At 36.6% G+C, this 23088-nt stretch overlaps 1 protein-coding gene across 2 annotated transcripts in view; it reads right to left on the reverse strand.

Moving 5' to 3' along the window:
• TPP2 (tripeptidyl peptidase 2) overlaps positions 1-23088 on the reverse strand; it is a 54363-nt gene that overhangs the window by 26922 nt on the left and 4353 nt on the right. For both annotated transcript variants that reach the window (XM_027644415.1, XM_027644405.1), the window contains exons 2-18: positions 20205-20333; positions 18445-18540; positions 18012-18116; positions 17224-17348; positions 16348-16511; positions 14970-15124; positions 13894-13970; positions 13232-13359; positions 11257-11356; positions 9167-9315; positions 8929-9044; positions 7162-7330; positions 5107-5264; positions 3487-3563; positions 2524-2630; positions 1573-1727; positions 385-501 (exon numbers count right to left, since the gene is read on the reverse strand). In XM_027644415.1, the coding sequence (XP_027500216.1) occupies positions 385-501; positions 1573-1727; positions 2524-2630; positions 3487-3563; positions 5107-5264; positions 7162-7330; positions 8929-9044; positions 9167-9315; positions 11257-11356; positions 13232-13359; positions 13894-13970; positions 14970-15124; positions 16348-16511; positions 17224-17348; positions 18012-18116; positions 18445-18540; positions 20205-20333 (2127 nt within the window). The remainder of the gene's footprint in view (positions 1-384; positions 502-1572; positions 1728-2523; positions 2631-3486; positions 3564-5106; positions 5265-7161; positions 7331-8928; positions 9045-9166; positions 9316-11256; positions 11357-13231; positions 13360-13893; positions 13971-14969; positions 15125-16347; positions 16512-17223; positions 17349-18011; positions 18117-18444; positions 18541-20204; positions 20334-23088) is intronic.

Here is a 23088-nt window from a genome sequence, read left to right on the forward strand (position 1 = left end):
TCGTCTAGATATTCAAGTTCAAGAACTGTGGGCCCAGCAAAATTTATTTACACAAACACTTGCTAGCGTAAGCATATTTACAATTTCAGCCTTTTAGTATGTTTTTTCTATTGGTGTTGAGTTTAGGAGTTTTGCTTGGGTTCTTTTCCTTTCTTTTCCCACTACTGATTAACAATGAAAAGGCAAAGAAAAAAAAGCATAAATAATGGTAACGGGCATTTCCATGGGACCGAACTATTTTGCAATTTTTAGGAGAGAACATGAACGTCTCACGTATAAGATACTTTAACTCTTTCTAAATACAGTCAAGAAGGAAAAATCTTTCTTTTTTGAGGTACCATAGGATTTCAAAATAATTAAAAATAAACACTCTGGAAAACTTACCATGTTTAGCTGAGGAGCAGCGCAAAGTACACCATGGAAAGAAATTGTGTAATTAATGCTAACATCACTAAGGCTTGCCCACCACCGAGCAACACAAAATTCAATTGTTTTTCCGGCCTGGAAATAAAAGCACAAAGTTAGACTCAAGCTCTCATCTTCCTCTTCTGCTGATCCCAATCCCCAACCTCCTTCTCCCAAGATAACAAAAACATCAGAGTACAGCTCAAAAAAGACCTCTTATGTCCAGTTTACTCAAACTGTACAGATTTGTACAGTACCAAATAAGACATACTTTGTTAAAAAACACAAGACAGCTCCAAAAAAACCAGGATGACTGATGAATGCATCAGAACAAAGAGTGTTGGGATATACCCTACACAGAATGGTACAGCTTTTAAAGGTTACCTTTTCCTTTCTTATCCTTCAAACTAGGCAGATAGGTTAGGTCATAGACGAGTTTAATATGTGTGCCCCAGAAAACACCTATCAGAAAAAGAGATCCCACTCCCTGCCTAAATAAGATGACACGAAGCTTGAGAGCTTTGGGTTGATTTTATTTTTGTCTGGTTGGTGGGGTTTTTTGTTTGTTTTGTTTTTTAATTAATATGATAAAATTCATAATGTGTCAGTGGGACCAATTTAGCTTATGGTCCCCCACCAGACATTTTCACACAGGTTAAGGGACTGAATAGCACAGAAATTATAACTACTCTTTGGCTTTAGAGCTATACAACTAAATTGAGCAAGGCAGGGGACAAACTTTAGAAGGAGGCTCTCTTATCCACCCCCCTGAACTGTTAGCTCATTCCCAGGTTGTGTTCTGGACTCTTGAGCTAGCATTATCCAAGCTAAGCCTGCTCTACCAGCTATCACCTGGCTTAAACATCAAGATGTCCCAGACTACCACATTAACCACTAAAGGCAAAATATGCTGAACTGTAGCTGAACTAAAGTCATAGTTCCTATTTGAAAGGGAAACAACCTGCTTTGTATAAACAAGTAGAAACAAACTGAAGATATTAACATAGTTCAGAAACCCTAGAAAGCTATTAGACTGAAAATCAGATGTGCTAACTACTGTAACAAACACATGACTTCTTGGGTTGGGGGTTTTTCTTTGGAAAAAAAATCCAGAACGTTATAATGCACAGATACTTTATTTACCCCACACCACCCTAAGTAACTTACTAAGACAGGAAATGCTTCAGTCACTGATCCTTTTTCTGGTAAGGATGAAAATTTGTAGAACTCATGACTTCTATATGCTTTTTGTTTCACTAGCTGAACAGCATGAAGCACAAACTTGGCAGTCACATCAGCTGAACATGAACTCACTGTCACTTCTAGGTTATAGAAAAAGAAATTAGGTTTAGTTTCAAGACCCAAGAATTTTAGAAGGAAAGCAGAGATTCATCAGAAAAACACTACTTTTGCAAGTCATTTGTAATTGAAGAAGTTATGCAGCAGCCCAAGTGGCTCCATATGTGAAAGCTTATATATCAGTTATTTTCAAAGACCCTTTCAGATCAAGGCAAACTAGCTAAGTTCAGAGAAAAATTAAAAGAAACATTATGTTTCACAAATGGTGAAAATTAATCAGATACTACAGAGTACAATCTGTACAGGACAGACTACTGAATTCCAAATTAAGGGTCTTATCACTAACTTCTGTTTAAATGAAAGATTTTTGAAAGGATTATTATTTAATAATGTCATGCAGGAAGATGAGGGAAAAAACCCTTTTTTTCCTTTTTCCAAATTACTTGTCCCTTATGAAAATCACATTTTCTTCAGTTTAACATCTTTCAACACTGCATCCATACACCTTAAAAACTAGACAAACCTCAGACAGTAATACTTTTCCATAAACATGGAGCATTCCTCCAGGTATAGGAAATCATTTCAGACTGTTATTTGCTGGTTTCTTTAAGACTGAGAATCATGATCCTACTATACCAAAAAACATAGGATAATTCACAATCAATCCTTTAAGAGCTTAAAAATCAAATAAATATTTTACATATTCATGGATTGAATCCTTTAGTATTGATTCAGGCAGAACTCAAAATGATTTAAAAATAACTTTGTCAAGTTTGACAGATGTGATTTTTTATTTAATTAAGGTGGTTATTTCCTCACCAGCCCATGTAGATCCCTGTGGAACATCAATGAAATGCCTTCGGATCTGACCAGGTTTAAAATGAACATCTGTATATGTCAGGTCATAGCTTGATGATTCATCTACTCTGTATGTCAAAAGGAAAACACAAATCGTAGTCAAACAAGCTGTGAAGCCAGTATTTAAAGTATTTTTAAATGCAAAAACACTCTAAAAATGTCTACAGTGAGGATATTTAGTCCTCAGCACCAATTATTTTAATCTATAATAGTACAGAATCTGACAGTACAACGTATCCAAACGATGTAAAACATCAGCTCCACCACACTATGTAAACACCCTCCCCACCACCCTGAAGTTACAGAACTTAAACCTAAGTATCAAAGAATCCTCATTTTCAGTGGATCTGCTCTTCCTGGCTGAGTGAATTGCCACTGAAGTGAGCTAAGGTATGAAAGAAGCAATATCTCCATGAACGAGTCAGAGAACAGTTACTTCCCCTCCCCTCACTGCCTCAGGGCAGATTGTTCACCAAACAGGTTTAATCAAATACTGCCCTTCCCTATCAACATCGCTGAAGTCATGTTTGAAACAGTGATGGACACAATACTATTTGTAAACTCCCTGTATTAAAGTCATGGCCACAATGTACGCCAATGTACAATGGCCAAATAATGCCCTCTGCCTCTATGTACTCTAGTCCACGAGGAAGAAATGAAAAGCCAACTCCAGTTGACCTACAGGTATGAGTACATTGATAGATACCTTGTAAAACAAGCCAGAAGGCATCTGTATTCTGATGGAGCAGGAAGCTGCTGCCACTGTGGCTAAGCCCACCAGAACACACTGCCTTCTGGCTGCCAGGACCAAAACTATGAAAATGTCACAGCTGCCTGTCCACTGTAAGAATCTTTTCAGGTGTCTACTCCCTTAACAGAGTTAGTATTAAGTTCTAGAACTCCCAGAGTTCTGGGTTTACTGACCTTGTTGGTATAACAACAGTGATTGGAACTCTGAACAGAGGGCCTGCATTAGGCGTTGCTGTATCATATCCACACACCTAACAAAATAAATACAACTACTTAAAATCTTTGGTCAAAACTAAACTACAGAAGACAACATTCAATTTAAACTACTTGCAGAGTATTTTGAATCTTTGAAATAATCACTGAGAAAAAAAAAAAGCCATTTGACCACTGTCGCTCTAGAAATAATAAAACACCAATAAGCCCCGAGGAAAAAAACATTAGTTTTCACACTTTGACTCATTTCAGTCTTTCCCCAAAAGTCTTCAAACTTTCAATCCACATTTGATAGTTCCTATATCAAAAGCTCAACCTAGTTTCAACACAGAATTTGTCCCAAACAGACTTATTTTAGTTCAGATAATTTTATTGTTATATAAAATATACTTTTATCCTTGTCTTCCAGGGTTATGTTAGAAAAAATATAATTTGATTTACCATGCTTTTCACAGCCAAGCTTTACATACTATCTTTGAAAAATATGTTCAATCACAGAATCTCATAATGGTTAAGGTTGAAAGGAGCCTTAAAGATCATTAAGTTCCAACTCCCCTGCCATGGGCAGGGACTCCTTCCACTAGATCAGGTTCCTCAAAGCCCCATCCAACCTGGTCTTGAACACTGTAAAGGATGGGGCATCCAACAGCTTCTCTGGGCAACCTGTTCCAGCATCTCATCACTCTCACAGTGACTTTGCTAAAATGTTCTCAGTGGTACCATAGAAGACTTGCAACTCTAAACATCTTAAGCAAGCACTTTTAAGAGAAAGCTGGTATCATCTTTATTATGATCAAGTACAATGCAATGAAAGCATTTCAATGTTAATATAAGGTTTGTGATAAGGATAGAGAGGGTTGAAAAATAATTGGTGGTGGTGGGTAACTTTCGTAGGAGTAAAAGAGGATGACTGGGAGAGTAAATGAGAAATTTAATGGCTTTGTTATTAAATTTGACAAAATTTGAATGTAGATGCTCAAAGTCAGCTACATCTTCTAGTGTACACAGCCATTACCACACATTTTTCTCCTTCACCTTCCAAAATGGGATGTGGTAGAGGTAAGGAAACAAGAAAATATGTTATATCACTGTAATCACACAAGCAACTTCTCAAGCCAAAGCAAAATCTTGTGTCCATTTAAGGCTGCATGGCAACATCACAAAAGCCAAGCCAGTCCTTAAGCCACCACAGAAGAAATATTTAAGATCTCATAAAAGCACAAATCTCTATCCTCAATAATAGTATCTCTCAATTGAGACAGATAGTCAAAGATTAAAATATATCCAGAGGAAAAAACTTAATCAGTGGTTATTTATTTGGTTTATATTTTCTATATATTTTTATTTTTTAAACATAGATAATCAAAGTCCCACTGGTATGTGCTACACAACATTGTATAGCATAACTATGGCTGAACCCTGGCTTCAGCCACTATAGTGAAATGGAATGTGGCACTATTTTCTGGTCTATACAGCACACAGACTTGATTTCCTTAAAAATTACTTCTATAAAAAGTTGATAGAGACCACATGAAAAGGAAAGAGCACACAATCTCGCTTAGAACACCAATATTTCCATACTTCTGTATAATGTACTCCTTCTCTGAGGCCACGTGGATCCACACGAATATTTATGTGTCGACACTGGTTCATGAGCTCTAAATGACTAGGACACTGGACCCACAGTGCATTTGAGGTTAAAGCTAAATGAAGCTGAAGAGATATTCTTTCAGTATTTTCTGTCAGGAAATAAATTTAAGAAACAAGTCAGTAACACAAATATGGGCACATAGCCTGCTATAATGCAGCATTTACTATTAAAATGCACACGTCAATAAAATGTAATAGGAATCAATTCCTTAGGGCACTTGGACATCAGATTCTACACAAAGGGCAGTGTTCTATATTACTTCTTTTAACTTGAGAAAAACAGAATAGCAGCAGTATGCAGTAAAATAAAGTTTGTATCCAACTTTGAAAGTCCTCCTCCCTAAAACAGTCAAACCCAACAAAGTCAAAGGTAGGATGGTAAGCAAATGCTTCAGTTACCCACAACGTAGTCTGGAAGTAGTTATAAACTTCCTTCTATAGATAAACTGTTGCCTAATGCAGAGAAATACAATAAAAAGCAATCCCACTGATTCTGAAGGTTATGTTAATTACCAAATTACATTATCAAGCAACCTAAGTAAGAATAAAAATCTTTTAAAAATTACTATGAAAATCTAGTTTGACTTTGCAAACAGTCAGATTCTATAAATTAGCTTTTATGTCAAAAAAAGTGCTAAGCTTCCAGGAAAGTATCGAACCCAGTTGAAACGTTTTAGTTATTTAAAACCAACTTCTGCTCCAAAGATAACACTTCCAAAAACTTTTTCCAGGTTTCCTGTTCCTATTTAAGTTTAGCTTAATTTTCAAGACATTTCATCATATCTTTATCAGAGAAAAGAGCATTCTATGATGAGATGTAATTCCTTTATGGGTAGATGAAAAGCTCAAAGAGAGCTTCAACAGACAGACTGAGCAATGAGTGTCCCTTAACCACTTACTACAGTTTCTCAAACTCAGTCTTGTTGAAGACACCAGACACAGCACAGAAATAACAACTGGACAGGTACTAAGGAAACAACATCATGCTACAAGTTTCTCACCCATTACAAATGCCTAATTGTTTTCAAATTGTTTGCTTCCTGCAGAAGAGTCTAGTGTATGATGACTTCATTTTTTTTTGTGTCACGTTAAATTTAAAATGCACTGATTGCAATATAAGCTGTTAAATAACTAAGCTATTCTGAGTCAGTAACCCGTCCCAAATAATACCCTTTCTTCCCCTAAGCAAACTCACTCCCTTGCCAGGGTTGAGTTCTTGAGGACCTCCAGTTTTAGGAAAGGAATTAATCTCAGTAACAAGTTCTCACATGGTTCATTTTGCAAATACAATGTAATTCAGTCTCTCAGTGAGTTCCAATTTTTATTAAATAAAGGGAAGCAGGGCAAAACAGTTTACAGAAAAAAAAGATGTCAAATCTTATTTTGAACTGCGTAAGTTACTTTTACCATGTAAGTAAAACCTTTATCAATTGCTGTATTGCCCCTAGATATATTTATGATTATCAATTATTAGATATTGGATGGAGGACTAGATTGTTAAACAAGATTTTTTTCAAGTTGTGGAAACTTAAAGTCCAAATCTAAAATTTATATTCTTTAAACAACTGAGTAAGTTGTTTTCTGGGTAAGTGCTTTCATCTTTAGAACAGTAATCATCCCTTGTCAAGAGTTATCTACAATAAAACCCCTGAAGTTCTATAATTTCATGAAACACAAGGAATGCTTGACTTTTTTTTTTATTTTTCCCTAGTCCCACAACTTTAAATTTCTACAGAACAGAGATTCTTTCAGTGGGAGGAAGCATGAAGCAACAGACTCCTCCAAAACATTAAAGCACTGCAGTTATAAGTCTGAGGTTAGAATGGAAAAGTTTTAGTTGTATGTCTTCATTTACCATGAAGTTTAGAGTTACAGTGACTCCATTTACAGCACAGATTCCTATCACTCCTCATTATCAGAACTTTTTGCTTCAAGATCACGCTTTTATGTCCCCACCCACCTTCACATACAAAAGCTCTTTCCTACCTGTATTCTCAGGAAAGACAGGTTCTATGCCAACCCCATGATCAGATGGTGCAGCTATCTGGGCCGGATCTCTGAGGTAGATTCCACGGTTGCTGCCAACAGTAACTGTAAAGCCGATGTTGCTTGTGAACGATGAATTCTGAATGAGGTAGTCATAGGCTTTATCAACCTGTTAGAAAGAACAAGTTCTAAATTAACAAATTTCAACTTAGTAGTAAATTTATGCATATTCTCTTCAACATGAAGCGTTCAGCAGGCACAGCAGCAGTGAAGCACCTCACATGCTACCTGAGCCACATGTGCTTCCACAATACCAAGTATAGAAAGTGAGGAAACTTTTCCTGTCTGCAACAGCCGCACAGAGCCCAGAAAGCCAAGAACATTTAAAATAAAAAGGGCAAGTCTCCTCTGCTACAAATCAATCAACAAATTCATAACACAAGTTTTCAGTGTCTTTTCCTCAAAGACAAAGAGGACTTCAAGGCCCAAACCTATGATATCAATTCAGGTGACTTTTTCACAGGTGAAGCCACACTAGTTAAACATTCAAAACTTTTATACAATAAAAAGTTGAGCAATTCAAAAGAGACAAGCAATATGGGATGCCCATGTAAGTTTTATAAATTGGTATGAAATAAGAGAATCAGGTCATGAAATCCATCCCCAGGTCTAAGTAAATGAGCTGTCACAGTAATCTTGCAGGACAAATTCAGCTTTTGTTTTAAGAAGACAACCGTCTACCTTGCTTGTTATTCTACTGACTACAAAAATCTTACATTCTCTTCTACTTGGTAGCAAGGTACCTTCACCAGCAAAGATTAGGGTGCTCTCCTTTGAGACAAGTGTACATACAATAGCCTTGTCTCACAGATCAGTTCTAACCATATTTTAACACACGCTTTAATCACAGGCTACTAAAACACAAAGTATGACTGGTGCATTCCATTTTTCTGCAGCAAAGTTTCCTATTTGGTATGGTTACCACCACTGCTGCCTTTTGTGTCATTATAGATGTGCTTAGCAGACATTACCTACTACATTCTATCATCTCCAGAATGTGAGTTTAGGACTGAGCAGTTAATATCTACCATCCTGAAGCATGAGAGAAAAATCTCAGTACTTCTTTTGACTAGGATGGGAGTGACTGTAGGCAAAAAAGAGCAGCAGTTCTGTAAGAATACAAGCTTATGCATACGGAGACACGAATTCAGTATGCCTTCATCACACAAAGGATCACATCAGATTGCCAAGTCACTTAAAAGTCCACACAATACAATGAGCACTTCAGTGCAAGCCTGTAGCAAAGTCACCGCACAACTGCAGCTGTACTCCTGTGTGAACCAGCATGGGCATCTATTTTCACTGCTCAGAACTTACAGTTCCAGCTTTTGTCTGAACAGAACAAGTTCAGCTCTCTCTGACAATACATAAAAACATTTTTGGACATTAGGACAGAATTTAGGCACACAAATTCAAATGTGGGTGATAAAAACCCACATTCCACTTTTATTTCCATGTACCTTTTTTATGAGCCTAAAAATGTGTCCAGTTAACACATTTATTCTACAGTAACTGCATGCTGAAACTGGAAGAATTTCTCATTTGTTCTCCCCTCCCACTACATTCCCTTCCTCTTGCTCAAACAGATCTGAGAATCAAGTAGCATGGGAGTAAACTGAGTGAGATCACCAAGAAAGCAGCTTTTTTGTGGGCTAATTTTCCACTGACAGTTACTTATATTATCCTGGGGTTTTTGCTAGCAAATACCTGAATAATACCATGTCCTTGTGCAAACACTTCTATGTTTTCAGCTTTCACTGCAGTATTTTCTAAAGCTCTTCTGACAGAATGTACAGTGTAGTGAATACCATTAGCTTTGAGTCCTGAAATTAAAAAAAAGGGTATTATTGGACACAACAAAAAATTTGAAAGCTACAGCATTTTTTAAAGAGGAAAAACTATTTAATCTCTTTTAGATAACCCATCTAACACTGTAGTACATTACCTGACAATACTAATGCAATGCCTCCACATGCATTGGGAGAAGACATGGATGTGCCATTCATCAGTTGTGTTCCTCGCAGAGTCCAGTTTGGAACAGAAGCAATAGCACCTCCTGGGGCACTAATACTTACTCCAAGGGCTCCATCAGTGCTAGTGTTTAAAAAAAAATGGTTAAAAAACAAACTTTTTTTTTCTGCACAATTTATCTTGAAGTTATCAGTACACTTCAAAACATTTTAGCTTTAGGGAACATTTGCAATCTATTACTTTATTAAATCCGTTAACCCATTAAGTCAAGACAAAGCATGGCAACAAGTAACAGTTTAAAATGTCACAGTAATCATCAGCTATGATGCCTGTTTTACAGTGAAAGGTTTCTAAATTTTCAATACTGTTCAGTTTAGCCAGCAGACTATCTTCTGAGATTTGAATTAGAAAATGCATGTAAACAAACCCATTAAACACTTTAATACATAAAATAGTATTTTACACAGCCTATTAAATGGTTATTATTTTTAAAGAAAAATAGTAAAAGGCAGAGGAAGGTTAGAAAAGATCCACACCCCAGATGTCTAATCTTCTGTGTTGCCAGTTCACTACCAGGTCAAGTTCTGAATTACAACAAACAAACCTAAAACAAGGAGGGCAGGGGAAGAACAAAAAAAACCAAATGGAATGTCAAGAGCTGGATCAGGATTAGCTAGGCCTATCTTTCACAAGCATATTTAAGAAAAGAGCAAGGATCTCTGGTACAGTTAAAGCATCATCTAGTTTTCAACTCTACAAGCCAGATATGCTCCATCTTTCTTGCTCCAGATAGACAAAAATTGCATCGCTTGAATAAGGACGGCACTGTGCCCGAGCTATTGGGTTCTGTAGAGAGGCAGGGTATTATAGGGTGTTTATATACCACACTAACAATTTCTTATGTCTAAAATCTGTCTCAAATCAGAGTACTCTAAGTACAATACTCTAATGTGATGTTTGGACATATTTTATGACAGACACATATAAACGTATAGAAGGTTCTGTACCAGAACACCTCTGGACACACGGTGCACAGCACACCTGCCTGAAAGCCTCTGCCGCTTACTCAGACAGATCCCCTAGACCAAGGCTGCTGTAGCAAAGCTTTAGGAACTCCCCAGTCAGCTGCATGTTGTACCCTACACAAGAGGAATCCTCCTTTGGCCAGACTTGGGCCTTTCAGCTGACATATGCTCACTCTGACTACTTTACAATGCACAGTGACTAAGCACACAAAATGTAGGGTTTTTTATATGTATGTGTGTGTGTATATGAATATAAAAGTTAATTAAAAATCTTTCTCCTTTTCTCAGCTGAAGGCAGAGACCACATTTCTCTTTTCCCTACATGAAACATGACAATTCTTCATAGCAAGATTCTTGAAACAATATACTCGCCACTATGCAAACACCATGACAGCTACAGAACAATTCTAAAGTCTAAACACAGGTAAGAACTCAAACAGACATGTACTCTTTTGTTTTTTCTTTTGTCTACCACATTAGTACCAAATGCTTCTGAGACATGAAATAAAAACTGAAGTTTACATTGCCCCTAAATTTTCTTTTATAGTTCTTTGAGGTAATTTTCTATAGTGTGAGGTAGAAACTCAGACTGAAACAAAACCCTTGAGTAAGTTGTGCCACAGCAGCAATGTCAGTGAAGCCAGAGGTAACACCATTGCAGTATTTTTTTAATCTTCAGCACTGACAGAATAATTACTTTCACCACATTAACTTAGTGACATAAATGCTATGAAAAAATCTCTCAGAAAACTAAATTAAAAAAACCAAAACAAATTTCCAAACATTCGATCAATTTTTATCATCTCTGAACAAGTCTGCACCCAAATACACTTTCCTGAAAAATATAGGTTGTGCTGAAGCTGTTCAGTGGTATTCCTCCTCCCCCAGGAGTTCTAGAGCCCAATATTCAAAGGCCTTCCCAGAACAGCAGGCTATCTATGTTCTTTCCAAAGGAAAGAAATTTTTATTCTAGTATTAATGACCAATTTAGATTTTGAATTACCTCAAAGCAATAATTTGTTCTAAGAGTATAACATACCTAGGCCCTCTGGATGACCAAGTATATTGATTTGCAGGCAGTTTTTCTCTTAAAGAGTATTCAGCAACCATCATGTCAGGTGATACATAGGCACCAACACCTGTAAAAAACATTCAAGTGTTTTAGATGTAATATGAACTTTTAATAAAAGCTGAAGTGGAATATTTCTGTGGGTTTAATTCATTATGAGAAGAATTCTTGTTTTTTAAAAAAAAAAAAAAAACACACATTTTCCATCTCATTAAATCCAGGTATTTTCGCTAAACAAATGTAAAGCAGCATGCTATGAAGTAACAATACTGATGAGCACACCATGTAATATTAAAATATTACACAAATTTCCAAATTTCAATTTTATTCATCTGGAATAGGATGTATTCACCTTCCACATTTCTTTCACAACAGATGCCTTTTACTCATTTCCACTCTCTCCTGCGCCCCTTTGGCTGCCTTTACACTGCTATGAACTATAACAACCATACTTCAAAGCAATCCACACGATTTGGTTCATGTTCACGTGGCTCACAGCTATACCACCTGGAGCCACATCCACACAACTCAAACTCAGTTATGAGACAGTCATTACTGTGTATCAGTTCAAAGTGCAGAGAGTACGTAAATAACTACATCAAAGCCTGACAAAGTAGCATTTTTAGAACAAAATGCCAAGGATGCATGTTACAACTATGCCATTTACCTATCCTAAAGTGTACACTCCACTTTGTTTACAGTATAAGCAGTATCAGGATGGTAGAAAACCACAATGTCAAGCTGACAAATTCGGCAAGGCCCATGTCCATGTCTGTGTAAACTAAGCCAACCTGTCAGCTGTATTTTGCTTTACCCTCAAAACCGAAAAAAAAAAACCTATCTGGTTGACTCCAGATGGAGGACAAGGACCAAGCTACTTGGCTTACAGAGTGAATGATCATCCAGTCTCTAGAGTGATACAACAAGTAAGTTGAATAGACAGAGTAGATGCATTCTAAGAGCAAAGCCAATACAGACCTGAAAAGAGCTTGTTAGTAGTTCTAGTTCCAACCCCCAGTCTCAGCAAGGAATTCATTGCAAATTAACTTTTAGAAAGTAATCAGCATTAATTTTACTAGCTGCCCTGAAATAGCAGCTCTCCAGCTTTCATGACTTCATGCTAGTCTCCTTTCCATGCTAGTCTTCTTGAATGAGAATTCTGAGACTTAACAAGCATCTTGTGTAATGCAACAATGAGGCAACACAGAATTTATACAAAAATTAAGACTAAGGAAGTTACCCCCAAATGCTAGACATTTTGCTAAGTCTTGTAAGTCAATCTTTCACTGAAATATCAAAAACATGTTAGTCCATCAGAAAACCAACTTCTATGCCAGTAGGAGGTTTGCACAGAAGTGGCACTGCAGCTGGAAGATTCCTCCCCTCAAGGACTTGTCTAGGTCCTGACATGGGATTATTTTATATCCAAATGAAAAAAATTTGTTTCACTACAAAGAGTATCTGATAAAGACAGATGATCCAAAACCACAGTTCTGACAATTCAGAATGCATTGCAAGACTCTCCAGAAGATTAACCGGAATCCAACTTAGAATCTTTTTTTTTACAAGTGGCATTAACCAGCAGCTATTGGTCTGAGTAAAGTGGTGTGCTTAGACAAAAAACTAATTAAAAAACTAATCCTGAAATGTTCAAATAAGTAAAACCAAAGATTTCTTTTATACATTTGATACAAAGCCATATGGAATCAAGACCATTTGCCTCCTACCTCTCTTTTCTACATAGGGTCTTGCAAGAATTGTAAGGAGATAATCTAAATTTTTATCCCTAAGTACACAGCAAGTGCCTTCATCAGAATTAATCTTGTAGCCCAGTAGCCTGAAATTTTTTTTGATTTAGTTCAGCAATCAAATGTAACAAAAGTACAAAGTTTGAAAAGACAGAAGCTGAATACTGTAAAAAATTTTTTCAAAACAAATTGTGTACCTATCACACTCGATGTAGTTCCACCAGGACATCCTACTGTAGAGAGGCAAGGACCATTATTTCCTGCACTTGAAACATAGATCACATTGTGTTTCCACACTGCTTCATTAATCACTTCACAAATTCTCCTGAAGTATGAGGAAAAAAAAAGTCATTTAACAATATTGCTTTAAAGCAACAATATTGCTTTCTTCCACAGGACAAAATTCCCATTTTTAGTACAACTTCTGAGCAGTCACCAAACAAGGAATATGTAGCCTGCTTCCCACACCTGGTAGAGGTGGTTCCAGTACAGAAGTTGACCACAAAAATACCTTCTGGTTTTAAAAAGGAGTAACAGCTACAGCAATCTTAGGTCTTCAAAACATACCCCACAGATTACGTGGTGTTGCAGCTACAAAAATTCTTTATTAATCTAAAATATTATATATATATATAAATTTGTATATTATATATTTGTTTGTATATTATAAATTAATAGCTTTTTGGATGGGTTTACCTAACTTTTAAAGACCATTTAAAATGTAGACTGCATAGTTTCTAACACTTGAATCATATGGGTCTGGACAATTCATTCTTAGTGACAGCTGGTTTACACAAAGTTCAACAAATATAATTCCACTTCTGTGAAACTGAAATATTTTAACTACAGTACTACTTACCCAGAATTTGGCCAGTGAGTTGCTTCTCCGTAGCTATAGTTGACAAGATCACATTTGTATTTTATTGTTTCTATCATCTGATAAAATAAAAATAAAAGCAAAAATACATACTAATCACAGAATAAGTCACTTCAGGAATGACAAAAAACATCTACTTGAACTGATCTGCTACATATCTAAGAAAGTGGGATAAATCTCTTTTCAGTCTAGAAAATAATTCATACTTCAGTTAGTTATTTAAGTGTTATTTTCCCTATGAACAAAGAGAATTAAAACAAACCACTCCCTGAACTGCCTTATTCTTGCCACATTCCAAGCTATAAATTAAGACATTACCCTAAGAGAAAACTGTAGACATCATCAGTATTGTCACTAATGTCTGTCCTCCTTTCCCTGTGCAGTTCAGCTGAACTCCAAAAAGTTGCAAAACATTATTGTACATCTTCATGTTGCTATATCAAAATGTACTATGAGCCAGAAAGATAATTTTCTATTTTCAGATCCTTTTCTTGTGTAAAGTTTTTCCCCATCAACTCACTGTATGGAAAAGGTCTTGGGCCTTTCATCATTAAAAGAAATGATATTTTTCCTCACTTTTAATAAAAAAAGTTCACATAAATTCAGCCACATAGGTAGATACTAGTCTCTATTCTAGATTTATTTAAGCCTTCTATAAATATCTAAGTAACTATAAAAAATACACTCACAACACATAGAACTTAAAGTAAACATGCAAGTAACTTCACCTATGTATCAAGTTTCACAGATACACGTGTTTTTTCAGTCTGCCAGTCTGAAAAAACAGTGCTCTATGCAACAGAAGTCTTGTTTTATATTAAAACATTAGTCTTAAAATATGCTTTAAAATACATTTTAGTTGTTTTCAGGGTTTTTTTAGGATTGAGTGGGTGGGTTGTTTTGTTGTTGTGGTTGTGTTTTTGTGTTTGGTTAGTTTTTTTTGTTGTAAATACTGTATAACCATAAAAACACAGCCTATAAGCCTGCAGAAAGGTTCACAATATTCTACACTTTAATCACAGCGCTGAGATTAATAATTTATTTGGTGAAATACCCACAGCTCTTATTAGACCAGTGCCAGTTTCCATTGTACTTAGTCTCGTATCGCCAATCTTGATTGCAAGAATCTGAGCTCCAGGAGCCACACCATTTCTTTCTGGTTCCTCTGGAAAGTATCCAGCTGCAATACTAGCCACATGTGTTCCATGTGCTCCTGAGCAAATGAAAAGTGTGTATGTTTAGTGAATTTCATTTCTATCAATTTAATATACTACAGATCAACTAATTTTCACTTACTGAGCTATAACAACATAAATCCAATCAGTGGCCAGTCACCAGTGGTGTTCACCATGACTCAGTCAGGTCAGTCCAGTTTCATAATTTTATTGATGATCTGGACAAGGGGTTCCAATGGCACCCTCAGTCAGCTTACAGCCAGCAACAAGCTGGGAGGGAGTGTTGATCTGCTGGAGGATAGGAAGGCTCTATAGAGGGATCTGAACAGGCTGGCTCAACAGGCTGAGGCCAACTGAAGGAGGTTCAACAAAGCAAACAGCTTTTTGAGGAGAGAAAGGAGGCAGCGGGCAGAGAGAAATTAAGTATAACTTAATCCCACGGACAAAAGTTACTTCAAAGGCTCAATGCTTCCTACTCAATGAATACTATGAATACTATATCTGAGATGACTTGGATAGAAGGGATTAGGAAAAGAAATAGACCTGCACAGTAATACAAAAGGAATGTCTCAGAAAAATTACCAACCATTTAGAAACCAGAACTGCTTTTGTAGTTGTTTTGTAGTTGGGATAGTTTCATGAGGAATTAAGAGCATTTTTCAAATCAAATACATCCATATCACCCTAACCACTCAGGATGCTTCCAAAACATGCTTATTTAACGAGTACATCACTATGGGTTCAGAGTACTTGGAGCTACAACTATAGTAACCCTTGACATCACAAAAAAAAGTTTGTATAAACCTAAAGAAAGATCAATACCCATTTTGTTCGTGGATATCTTATTTAAATTCTTAAAATATACAAGCACAAAGCATAGCAACTAAAAATCAATCATCCCTCTATACTTAACAAACAAAACAAAAAGGGTGTTCTGAAAGAAGGTTCTCTCTAGCACAGGCCTTAAGATGCAGGAACATCTTAAGGAGTACCTAAGTATACACATTGTATGTATACATGCTTATGTAAGCAAATTTAACAATATTTCAGAGAAAAATGTAAGCAAGTTTGGTAATGAGCTGTCATTATAGGTTTAGTTCAAGAAATCTGAATATCAATCTTCAATGCCATAATAATGAATGCTGTATTAAGACAGTGGCCTCAAGCCATCACAAGTATCAGAATCAGGACCCAATATAAATTGCTGCTTCTCATGACATCTAAGCAGCAGCAAAATATTCTTAAGTTTACTTTCATTTACCTCCACTTGTTACAATGGACAGGAGGTTTCCATCATCATATATATTCACAGAATAATTCAACATCTCAGATGTTCCAAAAGATCCATATTCCTGAGCCTCTTTGTAGGTTCTCAGCACTGTACAGTTAGTCAAGTCACCACTCTCACTTGTATCTATGCAGGCTCTGTTGACAAAAACAAATAAAAAGACAATTTCCCAGCTGCTGCAAACTTTTTGTTATCTCGCCCCTCCAGCACAACATACTACAAAGACTTCAAGAAGTTTGGCTCTGTGTTTATGGTATCTTACTTCTTCAAATCACTATTTTAAAATCTGATTGTTTACACTTAAGACTCAGAAATTACAAGATCTCTAAATAAACTGATTGCCAAATGTTACTAAATTCAAATAAATCCACTTTTGAAAAGCAAACATATGAAAATTCATCCAATTTCAGGGAGGAAATTTTACTAAAGCTACCCATTCAGGGCTGGTACACTAACATTTGAAGTCTTACTCACTGTTTCATATGATGCACATTATCAGTCAAGAAATGTGACATGTTACAGCCTGAAGCCTGTGCACAGACACCTGTTTTGTTTCAGGTGTTTCTTTTCCTATCCTCAATGGATACTCAAAGCCATTTTATTCTCCTTCAGAAAAAAATCCCACAAGCTTCCACTCATATCATGCTGTCTTCAATTTTATTCTTCCCCATCTTCATTTGGGATCAGAATTTTGTCAAAAAACTCAATTGATACAGTAGGATTATTTTAAAGTAAAATATATTTAAAACCTCTATAAAGGGGGCAGATTTAAAAATTAACAAGAGTCTTCATTGCAAGCTGTTGTTTTATGTGTAGAATAAGACATTTTAGACAAGTTTAGGCATTTACCTCCAGGTCTCACCATCATTCCACACTAAGCAATCATATACTGGGCCAGGATCACTGTATTTTTTCTCAAAAGAATTCAACAATTCCACTTGATTTTGAAGTTCTTCCTTTATTAGCTTATTTACCTAATAAGGAAACCAAAATTCAGTTAGAGTATTTCTAAAATTATTACAAGATAGGTAATCCTAAATTCCTTTCTGATACTATATATTTGTTCCATTGCTTCTTCAGGAATGTTAGACTATCCTAGGAGTCACAGACATCTAGAATTTCAATGGCCTTCAACAGTGCACTGTTTATTTTCAGCTAATTATGCAAAACTATTTCCAATTTCTGTAATTGCAACATTTAAAGTCATTATTTTTTTAAAGACTGTTAAAGGATAAAGTAGTAACCTGAGGCATTTCTGGTACTTCATTGAAATAGTACATAGTTTACAAATGAAAGAATATATTTAGAAGATTCCAACTTTGAACAAAGCAAAGATGGTGGCCCAAAAAATAGCACATTAAATTAAAAATAAAACTTACTAAAAGTATCCTACAAAGTTTTTGAAGTAATACCATTTTCATATAGGACAACAACTTTAGAAAGTTAACAGCACTAAGTAAATCAAACAATCATCCATATAAAAACTTTTTAAATTAATCAAAAGATACACTGGTAAGTTATCTACCAAAATAGTCACAAGTGTCTTTCCTTTGCTCATCTAATGAAATATTTTAATCCTGTCAACTAGTAACAAATTGTTGCAAACAACAAGTTTATAAATTTAGACTTCTCCAAACCTGTGAGGGAGAGCTAAAAGCAGCATCAAATTCTTCTTGTTTCCTACAGGCCTCTGCTAGAGCCAGTCTGTGAACAGGATCCCAGAGCTTTTCCTTGCGTTCTTTCTGTAAAATAAAACCAGGTTCCTCACTACATTGACAAATACATGTCAAAGTATGAAATCTTCAAAAACAATTTGAAAATTCTGATTCGACACACAACGGCTAAGTGTCCCATACAATACTATAAATAAACATAAATTGCTCTGAAAAAATCACAGAAGAAATTGATCATATCAAAAATAAACAAAAAGCAGTGAGAGAATAGCACTCAAGTGCTGCCTAGCAGCCTAAGTGTGTTAGCAAATCACATGCTGTGGTTTTCCAAAAACAAAACTGAGAAACAGAACAGTGAAAGACAACTATACACCAAAAACAAAAGGTACCTCCTTACCTGAATCCTCTCCTTAAGAGCTTTAGGATAGATATCATAGCCATTTTTTATGCCAATGTGATATTTGCCTGAAGGATTTACCCAGTTTGCTGGAATCTACAGAAAAGTATATTCAGAAATAAGTTAACTAACCATAAAAAAACCCACAAAAAATCCCAAGAAAAAAAACCAGCAAACAAACAAACAAAAACATAACTTAGCAGAACAGACTTGCAAATGCTGCCAATTTAATTCCCTGTCTCCAGGACAGCAACTACCACACTGTTTCAACAACAGGACATGGTAATTTCAATCGAGTTCCAAAAGAATCAGTATCAGTTCCTGTGACACTGCCATTGAACATCTTTAAGTATCAGTTTCCCTGATACTCTACTTTTAAAACACAAAGCCCCAGCAGTGACCTTATTCACCAGAGATCTGGGGAAATAATAGTCCTATAAATGAAAAGACACACCCTTCTATGAAGGAGCATTATAGTTGGAAGTCATGACACACATCTGAATGTCTCATTTTACATCTTGCTGCAATTTAGATTCCATATATCAGATCCACTAATCCTAGTAACAACAGCAAAAGACCAATATATTCACCCTTACAGTCACCTTCTGTGCAAAATTAAGAAGAAAGTTGATAGTATGGAGAGATTCAAAGATGTGATGCCCCCATATCACCTCATCAATCCAACCAGGAAATCAAGAACATGTCACAACATCAGCACTCAAGACCTCTACTAGATCTCATTGTGTCCTTTCTGAAAACCCTGCACTGTTTCTATTCTATGCATAGTGAGAATTCAGTGAGCCAACATCTAAGTTGTCACAGATTTTTCAGTGACAACTATTTACCATGAGCTTAGCACAATTCCTCTTGTAGTTTATGCAAATGTGGAAAATACTAGCACTTTTAAAGAATGTTAGCATGTTTTCTTCAGCCAGTTTCCAAAGTTATATCAGATACTGTTTTGAACAAGTAAATAAACTATAATCAAGCACCCAACAAAACACTGTACACACCCCCATTCGGCTACAGAAAATATTAAAAAGAAAGACATATGAAAAGTAAAAGAAACACTATGCAATCTGTATGAAAATGATCAAGTCCAGTATTAGCTTTGGATAAGATCTGGTTTGCTGATTTTGGTTGGGCTGTGGTTTGATTTCCTTTACAGTAGCTGGTATGAGGCTGTGTTTTGGATCTGTGCTGAACACAGTTTTAATAATACAGAGATGTTTTAGCTGTTGCTGAGTAGAGTCAAGGCTTTGTCTGTCTCTCACCCCACCCCACCACTGAGCAGGTGGCCATGCACAAGCTGCTGGGAGGGGTCTCAGCCAGGATAGCTGACCCCAATTGACCAGAGGGGTATCCCATACTGCATGGTGTCACGCTCAGCATATAACCTGAGGAAATAAGGGGGGGATGTTCAGAGTGATGGCGTTTATATTCTCAAGTCACATTATCCATGATGGAGCCCATCTTTCCTGGGTGTGGCTCTTTACCTGTCCGCCTATGAGAAGTGGTGAATGAATTCCTCCCAACCCATGGGTTTTCTCACTTTCACCCTTCTGATTCTCTTCCCCTCATACTGCTGGGGGGAGAGTGAGCAAGAGGCTGTGCGGTGTTTGGCTGCCGGCTGGGCTTAAACCACAAAATCTGATTAAATGGAAGTTAAGTTCTGCAGAAACCAAAACAGGTGCTGTATTTGTCGTTAAGCAATGAAGAAGAAGATGTTCAGTGGTGTCTCTGTACTACCAAACACTCACCTTTAAAGTTCTTCCAGAAAGACCAGTAATTTCTCCATCTTTAGGTTCTACAATGGTACATGTAGTTACATCACCACTGCCTGTTGTGTCAATTATATCAACTATCTTCGGTTTCCCATCAGTCGTAATCTGAAAATATGAGCACCAGAGAATTGAAAATGTAGTTGATTACTCTTGAGCACACAAACCAGGAAAGTTTTCATTTTTCTTATCAAAAATAGCAACTAATTTTCTTAGACACCAAAATTTAACTGAAGGACACAAAACCAACTTGAACTTGGTTATATTTTAAATGATCTAAGACCAACATGTTCATCTTTCTGGTTTATACAAATCCATTTCTTTCTAATAAGGACTTAGAAGAGAAACAAGTAAAACCACTGTATCAACTAAGCACATGCAGCCTCACTTTAAAACCAAGCCTAAATTTGCAAAAACTACTATTTGTGGTCAAATTATTTGCTGTGTTGCTTCCATCCACCCATTATGGTCAAATTTTACAGTAATGAGTGCACAACTAACAAAATGAAAGGTGAAGTACAAGCTCTCACAAGCCTCAGTCTCTTAATTGACCTTAAACCTAAAAGGAACACAAATTACCATCATCTCCTTTTTCCCGTTTCAAGGATTCTGCTTCATTGTTAGTAGTTATGGCTATATACTCCTAATACTCATATAAGGAGTATTTTTACCAGAGCAAGGTGTGGTGGTTTGGGCTAGGCCTTCCTTGGTGACCAGTTTGTAACCAAGGAAGGGCCCAGATTTACCCAGTATTCCCTACAATTTTTACGTAAGCCAGACTATAAGAAGAAAGGAGGAAAGGCCTTCGCTCTCTTTCCTTCCGGCGGCTTGGAGGTGCAGGTTCCCTGCTGTTGAGTCTGCCGTGTTGGGGAGCGAGGCCTGGTGAGGCCTTGTCGACCTTGGGAGGCGGAGGTTGCCGGCGATCGATCGTCTGGTCCCGGAGCGATTCTCGGTTGTCCCAAGGAGAGTGGTGGGATATTTTCTTTGCTAACCCTTTAGTTGCTAGATCTCGGGCTACTGATTGGGATATATATATATATATATATATATTATTTTGGTTTTGTTCCCTTTCCCTTCCCCCTTCCCCTTCCCTTGAGAAATTGTATATATTTTAAATTGTATATATATATTTCAATTGTAACATAAATGTAAATATATTTATATATATCACTTTAGCTGTCTCTCTCGTTTCGGGTTTTCTTCGTTGGTTGTTTTTCTCCCTCTTCTCCCTGAGGTCTGGTGGGGGGGGGTACTTCTGGTGATAAGGTTTGGAGACTTGGCAAGGAGCCAGTTTCAAACCATATCACAAGGAGAAAAAGAGCTGACTACCTATGAGGAGTTTATGAACATATATTTAAAGCCTCCTCAAATTAGATCAAAACTAGCCCTGATGGACTTTACAGTAGTTGTGGGTAACTAAACAACATCAAAATAGAAACTACTAACCCTTGTAATGCCTCTTTCACCTAGAGGAACCACCTACACAATTACCAATAGTATAGTTAAGATTTTTTTATTCATTTAACATTTAGCAAAAATACCCAAAGTTACTTTCTTGTAATAACATTCTTCATCTAGGGGCTACTGTAGGAGTTTATTTACCCATATACAGTAGCATTTGCCTGAAGGGCAATACGAATTCAGAGGGATGGAGCACCTCTCCCATGAGGACAGGCTGAGAGAGCTGGGGTTGTTTAGCCTGGGAGAAGAGAAGGCTCTGGAAAAACCTTACAGCAGCCTCCCAGTACCTAAAGAGGGCCTTAAAAAAACTGGAGAGAAACTTGTTAGGAGGGCACAGACAGTGACAGGGCAAGGGGGAATGACTTTAAACTAAAGGAGGGTAGATTCAGACTAGATATAAGGAAGAAATTTTTTACTATGAGGATGGTGAAATACTGGAACAGGTTGCCCAGAGAGGTGGTGGATGTCTCATACCTGGAAACATTCAAAGTCAGGTTGGACAGGGCTGTGAGCAACCTGATCTAGTTGAAGATGTCCCTGCTCATTGCAGGGGGTTGGACTAGTTGGCCTTTCAGGGTCCTTTCCAACCCAAACCATTACATGATTGTATGAATTGATCATATACACATATTTTTCTACATTAAAGACCAATTTTTTAAAAAAAAGAAGAAAAAAAAAATCAATCATCTTCCCAACATCTCCTATACAATAACTACACTGAAAGTGAAAAAAGATTCTTATTTAGAAAAGCAGCCACATTTGCTGTTTTCTAACATTTAAATATTTGGTATCGTTGCCTTTATTCTCTATTAGTAATTTTTATGCTAGGTGTAACACATATGACAGGTTGTTTTGCTCCAATTGTGCTCTGCAATTGTGGATTCAGCTGCTGGAAGTTAACAACACGTTCAAGCTGTTTCATAAAAGTCTCTCTGTTGCTGCCAAAATAACAAGGGTCAGGCTTTTATCACACCTCAACAAATAAGGACAATACTTCCATGGTCTCAAATTTTCATGGTTTAAAAGAAAACTCAAACTCCAAACAAAAGCCAAAACAAACTCCATATAACCCAAAAAACAATCCCCCAAAACTCAACAACAACAAAAAAAAACCCAACCCAGAAAAATAACAAGCAATACTCCAATAAAAACAGGCTTAAACAACTAAAAACAAACAAACAAACAAACAAAAAAAAAAAAAAACCAAACCAAAAAATTCCAAACCCATAGCAACCATAAAAAGAACATCAATTTCATTTCCCAGAAACAAATATGGTTTTTGAAAAGTCTTGCTAAGGAAGAACTTCCACTACAGAAACCAACACTGCTACTCTGTTCATAGAAATTCATGTTCAATTAAGAAAATCATTAAAGCATGTTAACCTGGTAAAACATCCACTGA

Source organism: Corapipo altera, unplaced genomic scaffold (genome assembly GCF_003945725.1).
Source record: "Corapipo altera isolate COAL_440 unplaced genomic scaffold, ASM394572v1 0, whole genome shotgun sequence".
In the NCBI taxonomy this organism is placed as follows: Eukaryota; Metazoa; Chordata; class Aves; order Passeriformes; family Pipridae; genus Corapipo; species Corapipo altera.